Source organism: Bos javanicus, chromosome 22 (genome assembly GCF_032452875.1).
Source record: "Bos javanicus breed banteng chromosome 22, ARS-OSU_banteng_1.0, whole genome shotgun sequence".
Taxonomy (NCBI): Eukaryota; Metazoa; Chordata; class Mammalia; order Artiodactyla; family Bovidae; genus Bos; species Bos javanicus.
The window spans coordinates 39,206,208-39,223,246 of record NC_083889.1 but is presented as its reverse complement, the minus strand read 5'-3'; the positions used below and the strand labels follow the sequence as shown (position 1 = coordinate 39,223,246).

Here is a 17,039-nt window from a genome sequence, read left to right as displayed (position 1 = left end):
TTGACCTTAGGTTTGTTATTCCTCTTTGGTCTCCTATTTTCCCAACTGTAAAATTAAAGAATTGGACTAAATGGGTGGTTTTCAAAGTGTCCCTGGGGTTTCCAGCTCAGCTTCCACCTTGGTGGCTGCACTCTGGCTGTGTGACTTGCCTGGCTCCTGTGTAAGATAGAGTTTGAAGAAAGGGTTCTTCGGCTCCCGAAGCCAGTGACCCAGGGAGGTCTGGTAATAATAAGTACTGAAGCCCCTCCCTTTTTTTCCCCATCACTAGGTCTACCTGCCCCACCACTCATCTTACTGCACCTTTTTTTAAAATCAGTTTTTAGGTGCTTTGCAATGTTGTGTTAGTTTTTGTTGTACAGCAAAGTGAATCGTCTATGCGTATGCCTATATCCCCTTTTTTTTGGATTTCCTCCCCATTTCGGTCACCACAGAGCACTGAGTTCCCTGAGCTATAGGGTAGGTTCTCTTCTAATGAATTAAACTGGAACCTGTGTCTGAAGCCCTTCGGTTGATTTAGGACAGAGAAACAGTGCTGTATTTGTAGGGGTGGTCCTGCCTACAGTTCCCATCAGTCCTTGCCGAATTTAAGAGCCCGTACAGGAATGGTACATGAAAGTCCTGATTCTCTTGAAACCGTGTTCCCTTTTGAAATTCACCCACCTCTTATTGGTGGGGCAGGTTTTTCTGACTTATCTGTCTATATTCTTTAAAGCCACAGCCTCTTCCCAGAGTGGGTGCTTTCGATGGGGGCTTTGCTGCCCCGGGCTTACAGGGATTGTCCTGTCACTACCTGGCTGCATCCAGTGTGCTTAACTGCAACCCTAATGTTAGGTCAGGCCCCTCGGGGAAAACTCGGAAGATTTTCCTGTCCTTCAGTCCAGAGCCCTTGATCCTCAGGCAGGTTGGTGTGCTGCGGTGTGATGCCAGGTTTACCTACAACACTGGAGGAATGAAGGTGGCGGTTTTTGGTGCCAGACCCTGTGCACCCTGTACTGCATGGGGCTTTGTGTTGACTATTTGCACAGCCCAGGAAGTCCAGAAGCAGCAAGCAGAGGCCAAAAGGGTTCTTCTTCCCAGCCAAGCCAGTCCCTGCCAAGCACGCTAACAGAATTTCCCCTATCATTAGGTGGCTGGTAACCAGGTTAAATTAAAGCCTAGACTTGCCAGCGGGTAGAGGGGTGACTCTGTTATTTCCGGCCTTTTATCCCACAGAAATTGCTTTTGTCGTTTTGATTATAGCACCCTATGATGCATTTATTAGTTAACATTTAATTTTCCCCTTTAAAAAATGAGCTAAAAACCTTTGCAGAATCAGCCAAAGTTTCTGAGCCTCATGAATAACTGCTGGCGCTTTACTCTTCACTAGTGACCCGGGGCTTATTGATTTAACCTCTCTGTGCCTTAAGTTCAACATCTGGAAAATTGGAATATTAGAAGTACATACTCTAAAGGTTTATAAAGGGAAAGGGTGTGGTGATGGCCTAAGACAAATGAGAGCCTGAATTCCAAACTCTGCTACATGGTTGTACATGACAGCACTGGAGATGGTAATAGTAATCCCATGATGTCATGCTTCATGGGACTGTCTTTAAGTAGTAAATAAATCAGTCTTTGCAAAACTCTTAGAACAGGGCCTGGCACATACAGTAAGTGCTGTTTAAATGTCTGTGGTGTGGTGTGCCGAGTCGCTTCAGTCGTGTCCAACTCTGTGCAGCCCTATGGACCCACCAGGCTCCTTTGTCCATGTGATTCTTCAGGCAAGAATACTCAAGTGGGTTGCCATGCTCTCCAGAGAATCTTCCCAATCCAGGAATTGAACCTTCCATCTCTTATGTCTCCTGTATTGAAAGGCAGGTTCTTTACCACTAGCGCCACCTCGGAAGCCAGTTTAAATGTCTGCAACATGTAACTACTCAGAAGAGTGCTTGGTATATAGTAAAAGTGAAATAAATACTAGGGTTTGTTCAATAAATCTCTACCAAAAGGAAATTTTCATTTTCATTATTCTAATATAGTTGATCTCTGTTGGTTTTTTGCCTTAACCCTCAGTTATATAGATCTCTTGAGTCTAAGGATAACACATTTGCCCAAATACCTGTACTGGTTGTTCTAAAGGAAAAGGCGGGAGGAGGTGTGAGGCTGGAAAGAATATTCCTGTAAGTCATGGGTGTGTCCATGCAGTTACCTAGAGCCTTGCAGTTCCCAGTGTCCAAGGGTGCTCGTGGAGGAGGCCATCAAGGAGCTAAGGCAACCTATTAGCAGGATGGGCTTCCCAGGTGGCTCAGTGGTAAAGATCCGCCTGCCAGTGCAGGAGACATAGGTGATGAGGGTTTGATCCCTGGGGCGGGAAGGTCACCTGGAGAAGAAATGGCAACCCAGTTCAGTATTCTTGCCTGGAAAATCCCATGGACAGAGGGTCCTGGTGGGCCACAGTCCATAGGGTCACGAAATAGTCAGACATGACTTAGTGACTAGACAACAGTAACCTTATTACAGCCCTAAAAGAAATTCCAGACTAGGCATTTGAATAGCCAGGTGGAGATCACAACCTTCTCTGGCTTACGAGAGAAGCTAGATGATCTACTGTGTCTAATGGGGAGAGTTATAATATAGTCCCCTAATCTCTTGTACTGTTCCTTCCTGCCTCAGGACCTTTGCACATGCTGTTCACACAGCTTAAAATGCTCTTCTTTTCCTGTTCAGTATTCACCTAGTTAACTTTAGCTTCTTTAGCTGAATCAGAATTGTGCAAGCTCTGGTGTCAAGGTGCCTGGGCTCATATCCCAGCTCTGCAACACAGGAACTGAGCTCTTCTCTGGCTTGTTTTCCTCATTGAGTTATTGTACAATATCAGTGTTGGGTCTCAACTTAAAGGCATTTCCACTACCTAAGAGAACACCCCTCCACTTTTGTAAAAAGAAGAAGCCTATTTTCTGGGCCATCATTTTATAAATTCAGGGCCATGCCTTGGTTTGATTTCACTTTGATGTGAGTAAGCCTTGGATGAAGCCATAATGAAACTGTTACCAACTTTGGAATTGCAGTTTATAGTTGCCGTCATTTCATTTTCCTTCTTCATCTCATGGGTGTCCCAGAGTTTGTTCACCTGATTATTAGTTCATAAGTATTAGATGGAAAAGGGGTCTATGATGCAACAAGGGTGGGTATAACTGAATCACTTTGCTGTTCCCCTGAAACTAATACAACATTGTAAGTCAACTATATTTCAATAAATAATTTTTAAAAATTAAAACAGACATTAAAAATGGAATTAGCACAACTCTGCTATATTTAAAATGGGTAACCAACAAGGACCTACTGTACAGCACAGGGAACTCTGCTCAGTGTTATGTGGCAACCTGGATGGGAGGGGTGTTTGGGGGAGAAAGGATACATGTATATGTATGGCTGAGCCCCTTTGCTGTCCGCCTGAAACTGTCACAACACTGTTAATCAGCTGCACCCCCAATATAAAATAAAAAGTTAAATAGAAAGACTTAGTTAAAAAATATATAAAACATCTCATTAATAGTTTTAACTGTGATTAAATATTGAAATAATATTTAAAATACAGTGGATTAATTAAAATTTATGAAGGCTTAAAAAATGTTGGAAAGGAATGAGGTAAACAAAACCACGTCTGTTTCTTTTCTGCAGGACTCAGGGACTCGACTGTGCTAATGTTTTGCCTGTTTCCTGGGGACAGAGAGAGGGGTTGCAGTGTTGCCCGGTGCTGTTCACCATGAAACCTGTTTTTCATGAAATACAGCGCTGTGCGAAGTCTCAGAACACACCCTGGGAAATGCTGCTTTGTTTTCCATGGCTCTCCCACCACCAAATGCTCATGCTTCTCAGGATGTAAACAAACACAAGACTTGTGACGTGGCGCCCGACGCCGAGGGTTTTGACTGTGTGTCTGCCGCGTAGCAGGACTTAACCACTGTGTTTTCTTTTCCCTTTTCTCCCAAACAGAGAAGGAGACCTTTCTGGATCCTTTCATCCTCCGGGACCTCCTGCCTGCATCCCTGGGCAGCTATTACAGGTACACAGGTTCTCTGACGACCCCACCGTGCAGCGAAATTGTGGAGTGGATAGTATTCCGGAGGCCCGTCCCCATCTCTTACCATCAGGTAGCTACTTAGCCCCCAGAGGGCTTCCATACTTAACTTGTTTTGTGTTGACTTAACCTGATGACATTGCTAGAGTATAACCAGGATAACAATTTTGTTTTTTGGTATCCTTTGCTTCTCACTGATTCTTTACATATTTTTGCACCTGGGAATTGTAAAATATAAGACATGGCTTGCTCAGCCACAAATGAACTTAGTTGAAGAGAATAGCAGGCATGAAAGCAGATATCTTGTAAGTATTCAGTCTTGAGCAGATAAATGCCACCCTCTGTGATGATGAGACCTTATGCCAGGAACTGTTGAGCTCTTTATATGCGTTAACTCATTTAGTCTTCATGAGCAGTCTTATGAGGTCGGTGCTGTTCATACCTTCATTTTACAGAAGAGACACAACAGAAGTGAAGTGATCTGTCAAGGTCACCCAGCCAGCTGCGAGGCCAGGATGTCTGACCCCAAGGTCATGCTCTGAGCTACTAAACCTCCTCAAAGTTCAGAAAAGAGAAATTGGTATACATGAAGAAATGAAAGAAAAAAATGCCACCAATGGAGCTCTTTCTATATGATAGGCATTTTACATGTAATCAATTTAGTTGCGAAACAACATTGAGAGTTCGGTATATTGCACACAGGTGGTATAGGTAAGGACAACATCATGGTGTGGAGAAGTTGAATAACATGACCAAGGATTCATGGTCAATGAAGATTGAAGCCAGAAAACCAAGCCTGAGTTTGTCTAATTGCAAACCCATGTTGCTGACCCCTACACTGAACTGTGTCTCTCTGAGTATGACCTGGCAGATGTCATAGTATGCTGGGCTTAGGCTGAGCTCTTAACTGTGGGTAGGAATTTGGTGAAATGCAGATGAGATTAGGGGAAAATATCAGAGAAAGAGGATCCAGCAGGGGGTGAGAGGTCTTGACATCCCCTCACCCCATGAGGATTAACAGATGGAATGGGGAAAGAAGGCAAATATGATTTTTGGTGAAAAATGCAACATGTATTGCAGTAAAAGAAGAGTAGACTTCTCCATAATTTCATAAAATGGGACCAAGAACAATTGGTAGGATTTGTAAGACCATGTGTGGATTTGAGCTGTTGACTCAGGACTGTTTGAAAAATGGAACATTCTTATCAGAGACATCCATACAGATGCATCCTTAACGTTGGTCAGCTAGGGATGAAGCTAATGTCAAGGAAGGGGGAAGTTTTCAAATTACATGATAAATTAATATAACAGAAGAAGACACAGGCAACAAGATTAAGAACCTGGCTGGCATGGGAAATAGTCCAAAGATTTTTATAACAGGGCAGAGAGTACAGTAAAGGGAATGGGAGAAATAGAATTGGATGGTATCCTGGTCAGGGCTGTTTGGGGTATCAGAAACAGAAACGCACTTAAAATAGCTTCAGTAGAGGGAATATTTGAAGGAAACCAGAGTAGGGACATCCTGAGATGAAGACATCGTGACCAGGACTGTTACTAGCAAGTGAGGCACGAGTTGTACTCTGTCTTTTAGGGGCCAGCTCTTACATCTTAAGAGTTTCTGCCACAGCTTTGTGATTCTGTCCTTTTGCAAAACTCTGGTGCTGTCTCTCTGTCCCAGTTTGAGTGTGGTTTTCTTTGGAGGGGATTGGAGCCCAGTATGGTTTGTTGTTCATTTGTTAAGTTGTGTCCAACTCTTTGCAACCCCATGAACAGCAACACCCCAGGCTTCCCTGTCCTTCACAGTCTTCTGGAGTTTGCTCAAACTCATGGCCATTGAATTGATGATCCATCATCATCCAACCATCTTATCCTGTGTCGCCCCCTCCTCCTCCTCCCCTCAATCTTTGTCAGCATCAGCGTCTTTTCTGAATTGACTGTTCACATCACCTGCCGAAGTACTGGAGCTTCAGCTTCAGCATCAGCCCTTTCAATGAACATTCAGGGTTGATTTCCTTTAGGAGTGACTGGTTTGTTTTCCCGCTGTCCAGGCAACTCTGAGGAGTCTTCTCTAGCACCACCCAGCTGCCAGCTGTTAGTGGTCTGGGTCTTGGGTCAAGTATTCAGAAAGATAGATCTGAGTAGAAGTTATCCAACAGCAAGTTGGATGGCCTTGGTCTTGTGTCCATTTCTTCATAAATCAGCAGAGGTGCTGGTTGTGTCCTGAGACATCAGTGTTTGTTGCCATTCTGGGCAGGGAGGGAGGTGGGAAGGGAGCAGATTATCTAGAAGGACCTATGTGACGGAGAGAGATCCCACTAGAAAATGTAGGAGCTGTGGGACCAGGGGAAACAGGTTAATTTGGCCTTACTACAGTTGGCAGGCATTTTACTTTCAGATTTTTCTTTTTTTCCTTTTAATTCCATTGTGATGAAAAAAGAAGGACTAGCAATTTGGTTGCTGAACAGGATCTGCTGGCTTTAAGGAGATAATGAAATATAAAACAAATTTTCTTCCTCATGGTGAGGCCAGCATTGTTTTATTAAAATGTAAGAAAACTGCAGTCCAAATATTTATATCCTCAAGGTTCGGGGTGGGGGACAGAGCTTTGAAAAGGGACCCTTTTTGTCGATTAAGATAAATGCTTTTGTCTTCAAAGATATAAAGGCTTGAGATAATGAGGTTAGAAAATTCAAGTTTGGCTTTTTTTGTTTTGTTTTTTTTTTGGAGGGTGCCATGTGAGGGGGAGGCATAGAGAGGTAATTGTTTGGCTGAGGTGAAATAGACCTTTAACACATAACTGGGTTTTACTGCAGTTTGGTGAATCTTAAACAAAATACAGAGTTTTAGGCTTGGATGTCTTGTCAAGTATTTGTCAATGAGAAGCATTTTGACATTTGGGAACTGGGTATCTTAAAAAGTGCTTTGTTAACATCTTTTTATGCTTCTACTCTGCTACTCATACTCTCAAAGAGAAATAATGGAAGAGTTTTGTTTTGTTTTGTTTTTCCCTGTGATTTTCAGTCTGTGACCTCTCTGTAGGTACTATTGTTTCAAGAGAATGGTGAAGAAATAAACTAGTCATACTGGCTCCCCAGTTTCTTACCTCTGAGCCGCCTTTAGATAATGCTTCACTTGCATCAAGCACAGCTTCATATATCCCTTCCTGTTTCCCAAGGGAGGAAGCGACTCATTTTCATGTGGCCACACTGATTCCTTGCTGGTGAGCTGAGTGGAGGTCACCGCTGTGTCAGTCCTCAGACAGGAAAGTGTTAGCCATCCAAATATTGTCGTTTCAGCCCTTCCCACCTTGCGCCTGCCAACATTCTTTCTGTAGTTAGCACAGAATGTTCATTTCAGAAAGGCAAATGGCCAATTCAGAGAAGACAAGTAGACAGAATTCCATGTCTGCTTCTGTCAGGGGGAAAAAAAAAGCTTTCCTAGTCATTCATCCTTCCTTTTCTCCAAAGGCTCTTCTCTTCTACAGGGTGGGGACCTGTCAGCAGTGAAAAGGAGAGCAGGTTCACCCTAAAATAGAGTGCTGAGCACTCACTGTTGACTTACATGATGTGGATGTCTTTCTGAGTAAATATGAGCCTCTTTTGTGGGTTTCCTTGGGCATTCAAACCAACCCTGCAGCCAGTGAGCTCTGACACTGGCTTCTGTGATAATCTAGATTTGAATGTGGTGTAGGTAATGGAATCACGTTGGTTGGCTTGGTTGATCAGCAGTCAGCATGGCTTGTGTGGCTCCCCTCAGGTCGACTGTAAATATCAGGCAAAAATCCAACCATGATTTTGTCACCCAAACAAAACGGCAGCACCCTCAGTCCTGGCACAGGAGGCCAAAGGAACAGGGACCAGCACATTGAGATGGGTCCCTGCCTTGTGTTCATGATCAGTCAGGGAACATGATAATTTTAGTCTACTATCTAGGATGTGTTTTATTCTATAGCAGTGGCTGTCAGATGGTGATACTTTGGCCATCGGAGACTATCCCAACCTTCACTTTCCAAGACTGTTGGCTTCTATAGTTTGAAATATGACACTACATATGATCTCTCCTAGCATCAGTTTTGTTGAAGTGCTTCTTGGAGGTTCTATCAAAAAGACTAGTTTATTTGTTTTATTTGCATGACTTCTAAAAAATTGAAGTTAGATGATTTTTTATTGGAGTTCATAGTTGATTTACAATAGTGTGCTAGTTTCAGATGTACAGCAAAGTGCCTCAATTATATATATATATTTCAGATTATTTTCCATTATAGGTTATTACAAGAGGTCCAGTATTGTTCTCTATGTTACACAGTAAATCCTGTTATGTGCCTGATTTATGTACAGTAGTTTATTAATCCTATACTCTAAGTTATCCTTCTACACCACTTTTCTCTTTGGTAACCATAAGTTTGTCATCTATGTCTATAAGTCTATTTCTGCTTTGTATATATATTCATTTGTATTTTTTTATATTCCACATATAAGTCATATCATATAATGTTTGTCTTTTTCTCTTTGACTTACTTCATTTAGTATGATATTCTAGGTCCATCTATGTAATTGCAGGTGGCAGTATTTCATTCTTTTATACGGCTGAGTAATATTCCATTGTGTGTGTGTGAAGGGGGGCACAACTGGTCATCTATTAATGGGCATTTGGGCTGCTTCCATGACTTGGCTGTTGTAAATAGAGTTACTATGAACATTGGGGTGCATGTGTCTTTTCAAATTAGTTTTTGTCTTTTCCAGATACATTCGCAAGAGTGGGAATGCTGGATCATATAGTCGCTCTATTTTTAGTATTTTGAGGAACCGCCATGCTATTTTCCATAGTGGCTGTACCAGTTTACACTCCCACCAATAGTGTAAGAAGGTTCCCTTTTCTCCACACCCTCTTCAGCATTTATTATTTGTAGACATTTTGATAATAGCTATTCTTAACCAGTGTGAGGTGATACTTGATTGTAGTTTAACTTTGCATGTCTATAATAACTAACAATATTGAGCATCTTTCATGCCTTCATTGGAGGAATGTCTGTTTAGGACTTCTACTCATTTTTTGATTGGGTCGTTTGTTTTTTGGATGTTGAGTTGTATGTTTTGGAAATTAACCCTTTGTCAGGCACATTGTTTCCAAATATTTTCTCCCATTTCATAGGTTGTGTTTTTGCTTTATTGATGGTTTCCTTCGCTATGCAAAAGCTTTTAAGTTTAATTAGGTTCCATTTGTTTACTTTTGTTTTTATTTCTTTTGCTTTGGGAAAGTGACCTAAGAAAACATTGCTACAATTAATGTCCAAAAATGTTTTGCCTATTTTCTCTTCCGGGAATTTTATGGTGTTATGTCTTATATTTAAGTCTTTAAGCCATTTTGAGTTGATTTTTGTGTATTGTGTGAGGGTGTGTCCTAACTTCACTGATTTACATGCAGTTGTCCAGCTTTCCCAACACTAGTTCCTGAAGAGACTTTCTTTTCCCCTTTATTTATTTCTGCTTCCTTTGTTGTAGATTAACTGACCATTGGCATATGGGTTTATTTCTGGGCTCTCTCATCTGTTCTGTTGATCCATACATCTGTTTTTATGCCAACAGCATGCTGTTTTGATTATTGTAGCTTTGTAATATTGTCTTAAGTCTGGGAGGGTAATGCTTCCAGCTTTGATTTCTTCTCCCTACTCCTCCAGGATTATTTTAACAATACAGGGTCTTGTGTAGTTCCATATAAATTTTAGGAATATTTCTTCTAGTTCTGTGAAAAATGTCACGGGTTATTTGATGGGGATCATGTTACATCTGTAGATTGCTCTGGGTAATCTGGCCATTTAAACATTACTTCTTCCAGTCCACAAGCATGGGATATCTTTCCATTTCTTTGGGTCACCTTCAGTTTTCCTTATCTGTGTCTTATAGTTCTCAGCATATAGGTCTTTCACCTAATGATTAGGTTTATTCCTAGATACTTTGTTTTCTGATGCAATTTTAAAATGGATTTTTTGTTTGTTTAACTTTCTGGCATTTCATTGTTAGTGTAAACAAATTCTGAATATTAATCTTGTATCCTTGTACTTTGCTGAATTCATGTATTAGTTTTAATAGTGTTTATGTGGGGTCCTTAAGTGACATGACTTTTTAAAATTTGAACCAATATTGTTCCTGTCATAAAGAGTAGAGCAACTCTTTTGAATTAAGACCATATTCCATATGGAGCCAAACTGTTCCATTTTTGGCTATATTCTTCATCCAAGTTAATCAATTGCTCTACTAACTCTGTGCCTCAACTTTCATCTGTAAAATGGAAATAATAATAATACCTACTTTATGGAGTCATTATAGACATTCATTGATGGAGTGCATGTGGGATATGCTCAAGACTAGTGCCTGGCACCACAGGAAGTACTCGGAGATATTAGGTGGGTTTCTTTGTTGCTTTTTTTTTTTTAATTGCTGAAGCCACTCAGACAGCACTGTCCAGCAGCAACAAACAAGCCACATGTATCATTTTAAATTTTCTGATAGCCACACTAAAATAGTTAAAGATAAACAGGTGAAGTTAATTTTAATAATATGTTTTATTTAACCTCATGTATCCAAAATACTATCGTTTCAATGTGTAGGACTAGCCACATTACCAGCGGAATGGCCATGTGTGACTGCTGATGGTTGGGCCTCTCATTTTATCTCAAGGCCGTAACAACTGATAAATCACGTAATTCAAAGAGTTTCTATTCCAACACTACACAACGTGCAGTGATTTGAACAAAGACTTTCTTTTAATAGTGAGTGAAGATGCTATTATTAGCCCATAACAGGTAGGTTTCATTGTTAATTATGGTTAAATCCTCTTCTTTCTGTAGAAGGCCTTTCTATAATCACCTTCGCCCAAAACTGTCCATAGCTGCAGGGAGAGAGCACAGCCTGCAGACATGGAGCATTCTCAGATTTTATTTTTATAGCCATGGTTCAATAAGTAAAACTTTGAATGCTCCAGGCTACTGGGAATTTCATATTCCCTCATTATTATCTTGTTTACTTATGCGGCAACCAAACCATACATACCTCTTAAATGTATGACAAAACCCCATGACCTTAGGTGCGACATTATGGATCCTAATGTTTACCCTGGAGTTTATTATTATTCTTATAATGGACTCTAGCTTGGTTTAATTGCCATTCTATATACAGTCTATAAAATGGTGCACATCATCAGCCTTTCCGTGGTTGGTAATTACATTACTTTTGATTTTCTCTCATTTGCCCCCTTCAACCATGATAGTCCTCTCCCACATCTTATGGACCAGATCTTACAAACAGTATGAATAGTTTTCAAATTTCCTTTGACTCAAACTGACAGATTAAAAACTAATTATTCTCTGTAATGTTTTTACAGTTAAAACTTAAGTTGAATTGATTTATATACACTTCCAGCCAGCACATTTGCAATTCAAGGTTAAAATTGTTCTTGAAACAGCACCAGTTAAAATGCAATTACAACTCCCCAAGCAGGGATAAAAGAAGGAAATGTTTTACATGCTCACTTCAAAAGTTAAAAAGTCAATTTAATATTACAGAAATAAAAACTTTCATTTATTTTCCCTAAATGATAAAGAGTTCGTTAATTATATTCAAGGTAAATCCAAGTGTGTTTATTACATGCCTCTGGAAAAGAATAAGGGAAAGAGAATACAGGCTTTGTGAGGTGGATCTGTTTTCCGTTTGCAGCTCCCGTCTTGTTCATAGTTCCTGATTCTTCCCGTGTTGGGTTGCAGGCGGTGTCTTTACAGAGTGCAGAAGAATGTGAATAGATGTATACTGCCAGTAGTGGAATGGCAGTAGTGGGTGCCCTGCATGGTAGGGTCTTTGGAGGGCAGCTAAAAGGAATGGTTTAGGGACGTCTGTACTAACATCAAATTCTGTTTGTCCACTACAGTATTGCTCTTCTGGTGAATGATACTGAAGCCGTTACGCGTGTGGCACAAAGTGACTGAAAAGTGTGAAAAGCAGAGTCACATAGACCCAGGCTTCTAATCCTCACTGCACCTCTCAGTTTCTGTGTGATTCTGAGCAACTGACTTAATGTCTCTAAGCCCAAGTTCCTACTCAGTCAAAACAATATAATACAAAACAATAAAAAACGATGGTAATACCGCCAACAGTACTGGATTTATATGAGGATTAAGTGGGAGAAAGCAGATAACATTCTTAGCACAGGGTGCCTAATCAACGCTCAGTAAATATTAGTTTCTAGTGTTAGTGATATCATAATAATATTATGAATAATGTCACTCTAATGGTGTTATTTTGAGCCAAGACTAAGTTAGCAAAACAGTGTTTATGAAGGGCTTGACAAAGGTACCTGGCACATAATGAGTTTAATAAGATGCAAATATTCATGATACATATACATAGACACATTATATATATATATACAGTGTATATATAATGACATTAAAAATGTAACTACATATGTTTTGTTTACTATATATATGTATCATATACATTGTTAATATATATGTCTATATATATACTGTAAGAAAAGAAAAGGAAAAAGAAGCTGCCGAGAACTTCTTACGGTTGTTGTAAGCTTAGCACGCAATCATAGTTACTACATTCTTCACAAAATAATAATAGTTACGACAGGGGGCACAGTGGTAAAGAACCCAGCTGCCAGTGCAGGAGACGCAGAGTACATGGGTTTGATCCCTGGGTTGGGAAGATCCCCTGAAGGAGGAAATGGCAGCCCACTCGAGAATTCTTGCCTGGAGAATCCTGTGGACAGAGGACCCTGGTGAGCTACAGCCCGTGGGGTCGCAGAAGAGCCAGACACGACTTACACACTGATGCATATGCTAATGACAGTCATATTTACTGAGTACCTTTTCTGTGTCAGGAATTATTCCAGGCAGGAAAATGTTTACTAATAATACCTGTCGAAAGGTGGTGGACCAAGGTACATTTGAGAAGGAGCTCGTGTACATTTTAGAAGGATCACTGTGTTAGCTAGATCTAGAAGAATGTAGTTAACTAGATCTAGAATAACTGAACAGATTACACGCCAAATGCGTGGACCAATCAGAGGCCGGAGAGACGCAGCTTTGTAGTTTGTTCTATGTCTTGTGCTTTACATGGGGCTGCCTTGTTGCCCATCTCTTCGAAGCACCTTCCTATCATCGCCTGGCCTATGAATGGCGTCCCATGGAATCCAACAAAGTCAGGGTCCTGGTGGTGGCCAGGTTTACCTTTAGCAACTGTGGGTTTCAAGGCAAGGGTGAGGACTGAGGGACAACATGCAGCAGCTGTGTGAAGAGCTGCAGAAGTTGTCTGGTCCAGATGACCGCTGACCTCCTGCCCAAGTGAAAAATATAGGTTCCCCTTGCCAATCTGGAGACCATGAACGCTTCCACTCAATGGCCAAGCATGCCCGTCACCAGCAGGAGAGGCCACTGACAATTTTTATCCAACTGAGAGGAGAGAATGAGTTTTCATAAATGCTGCCAATACTGAAGGACATTTATTTGATGAGCCTGCTAAGCTTGTCCTCCTTTTTTCCTCTTTTATGGGACTGTCAAGAGAAGCTATGATCCAGGTGACAATATAATATCGCCCAGGTCATCAGTTCACTCTCAGAACCATCACGTCCTTCCTTTGAAATCTTCGGGCAAGTTGAGTTAATGACAAGGATGTGGCCGAGCTTTTAAGCCATTGCATGTCATTAAACTGTAAGAACACTTTGAGCAAAATCACTTCTGTGTTGAATTCAGGACCTGCCTCTTTTTACAGTTATATGACTAATTCTTTCCTGAGGCATCAGAAATAAACTTTTCAGGAGTACTAAATGAGAGCTGTGAAAGAAGCAAGTATTCAAGAGAATACACAGACCTTGGAGTCACATTGCTGAGGGTCTCCCAGGCCATCCTTTCCTGGCATCCAAGAGATGAAAGTATTTGATTACAGATGGCTGTCCCTTCTAAAAAATTTCTGGTCTAACTTGCTATGTATGACAGCCCACTCTTCTTTAAAAAAAAAAAAAAATCACCCTTAAGTTAAGGAATTCCTTCCTCTATTCAAGTCACATCTCTTAAGGCTTTAATGCAAACCAATTTTCTCTTATTTGGCCTTCTCCGGACGTGGATAAGAGCTGGTCATCATCTTTCACATACAAGGCCTTTAATCAAATTACTCCTTACTCGCCTTTTCTTCAGGCGAAACAATTCCTCTTCCTTTAACCTTTCCACACGGGATTGTGCTCCTTCCCTTTCATCATATTGGTTGGTCTTTCCCTTGACTGCCTCCAGAAGGTCTTTGTTAATTCCTTTCATGTAATTTTTAGGAGTTATTTTCTCTGAGAAAATCCTAAAAGCTCCTCTCACTTTGAGACGCTTTCAGTTGTGATTTTGGTAGTGTCTACCAAGTGTGTGCACCTTGCTAGGTTGAGTTGATTTTTCCCTTTCAGCACCTCCAATTCTTTTCATCTGAATAGGTCACCTTTGGACAGAGTAAACAGTCCAGTTTTTGTAATTCTTCTTTTATGGCCTTTCTCCCTTCATGATACATAAACAGGGACCATCAGAAGGAAGAATGGAAGAAAGACAAATTCTAAATAGCAACCACATGAGTTGTTAGAAGTTCTATGAATTGTAGAGAACTAGAATAAAAGGGGAATAACAGGCTACTTTTGCGTGGAATACCACCCTGCTTCTATTCCCTTGGGGAAAAAGCAGAAAAGGTTTCATGGTTTATTATCACTTTTCATGTGCAGGAGAATTGGGAGAGGAGGTGGAATGATGAGTGAATCCGTATACTTAAATTATTTTTCTTGACGGTGTAAATTCAGTGCCTTTTCAGGCAAAGAGAGGAGTTTCAGACTGTAAGCCAGTCATTTTCTGTCATTCTGTGAGGCTGTTAGAGAAACACTGGGGTTCGTTCCAGGCTTCAAGACGCCCATCCAGAAATCCCGGTCCTCATTCTCTTATTGTCCATTGGCTTAACCACCTCCTGGTCCTGTTAAGTTTAGGGAAGCCACTCCATCTCAGCTTGGGAAGTGGTTTTCTATTTTCCCTTGTAATTCTGTCCTGCAGAAAGCATTCTGATTTGGCATTCAAGGAGCCAGTTGGGCCAGAAAGAGTTCGTTCAGTTTCTCTATTTATTTCATTTTTAACTGCAGCTCAAGGAGTTGGTGTTTTGGTGGCTGGACATTTTACGTTATGCTCCATTTCTTTGGTTACAAGAGTATCTTCGTGGCTCATTGAGAACAAATCTCTGTCACTTAGCCCCTGTTCTATTCCTCTTATATAATAGAATGATCTTTTCTAAAAAAAAAAATTATTGGAGTATAGTTGCTTTACAGTGTTGTGTTAGCTTCTGCTGTACAGCAAAGTGAATCAGCTCTACTTATACATATATCCCCTCTTTTGAAGATTTCCTTCCCATTTAGGTCACCACAGGGCACTGGGTCGAGTTCCCTGTGGAGATGTTCGTTAGTTACCTGTTTTATACACAGTAGTATATGTGTCTCCCAGTAGTTTCCCAGTTCATCCCACTGCCACCCTTTACCCCTTGCTGTACATACATGTGTTCTCTACCTGTGTGTCTCTATTTCTGCTTTGCAAATAGGTTCATCTGTACTATTTTTATAGATTCCATATGACCTTTTTTATGCTATGCAGAATGTTGAGGGCCACAAAGAATCCTTTTTGGTAGTATAAATAGGATCCTGGAGTCCTGAATTTTCTTTGATTTCCCCTAAAAGTTTAGACAGCAGTCTTGAGGAATATGTTTCCCAGTAATATTACTAATAATGAAACCTAATCTTTACTACGGGCTTACTGGCTGCTTCATAGATTTTAATCTTTTTAACAACCTTAAGAAAGGCAGTACTAGTATCATATCCATTTTATAGATGAGGAAACCTGTGTTACTGAAAGCTTGAATAATTTGCTTATGGTTACCCATCTGGTAAATGTTGAACTTCAGTAGTTTAACCTGTACATCATGGGCTTATCAACTTTGTGACTTAGTAACTGTATCCCTAGTATATAAGAAGGTACTTAGTAAGAATTATTGATAAATTGCGAATATTTCTAAAGCTCTTCTGTTCCTGAAACTGTTTTAATGACCATGCATGGACAATCTCATTTACTGCTGACCCAAACCCTATCTGGTCGATGTTGCAGTAATTATCAGCATTTTACCAAGGAAGATTTGAAGCTCAAGAGAAGTCAAACAACTTTCTCAAGGTCACAGAGTGATTGAGCCATCGAGCTAGAATTCCCACCCAGGAAGTCTGAGTCTCAAACTTAGCAGTTTCACTATATAACGCTGTGCTGCTTCCTGTAATACGGAAGTTCTTGCCAGGGGTTGGGGCAGGGATGGCTGGGGGGTTGCTGCAGAAAGACCCGGCCTCTTGTCTGAGACACGAGCTGCAAGAGTTCTAAGCACCTTCCAATGAAGTGTTTTCCTTTTCAGTTGACAGAAAAGAATCCGCAGCCAGATAAGCCCACTGGCAGTGATGCCAGCAGGCAGCCTGTGTCTGGCTGAGTTTGTCCCATTCGACTTCGGGCACCTCCCAGCACCTTGTGTTCTCATCACCCCTCCTGGCTTTGGACCATGTAGCCTTCTAACCAAATCTCTCTTTTTTTTCTTTTTCTCTGGTTCTGTGTTCAGCTCGAGGCTTTTTATTCCATCTTCACCACGGAGCAGCAAGACCACGTCAAGTCAGTAGAGTATCTGAGAAATAACTTCCGGCCACAGCAGGGCCTGAATAACAGGGTGGTGTACAAGTCTGCCGTTCGTGACGCCTGGAACCACGACATGACAGACTTCTTAGAAAACCCACTGGGGACGGAAGCCTCTAAAGGTACATTTGGATTCAGTGCCCTTGCCCAGAGGAAGATTTCCTTATCATAAATTACTTTAAGTGAAAAGGAGTTCGGAACCAGCCAAGAACTGGAACTTGGCATTAAAAGCATGTTTCTCTGCTGAAAGAGACTTGT

The 17,039-nt window shown here is 41.0% G+C and overlaps 1 protein-coding gene across 3 annotated transcripts in view; it reads left to right on the top strand.

Moving 5' to 3' along the window:
- PTPRG (protein tyrosine phosphatase receptor type G) overlaps positions 1 to 17,039 on the top strand; it is a 777,275-nt gene that overhangs the window by 619,059 nt on the left and 141,177 nt on the right. For all 3 annotated transcript variants that reach the window (XM_061396518.1, XM_061396519.1, XM_061396517.1), the window contains exons 7-8: positions 3,973 to 4,130; positions 16,711 to 16,903. In XM_061396518.1, the coding sequence (XP_061252502.1) occupies positions 3,973 to 4,130; positions 16,711 to 16,903 (351 nt within the window). The remainder of the gene's footprint in view (positions 1 to 3,972; positions 4,131 to 16,710; positions 16,904 to 17,039) is intronic.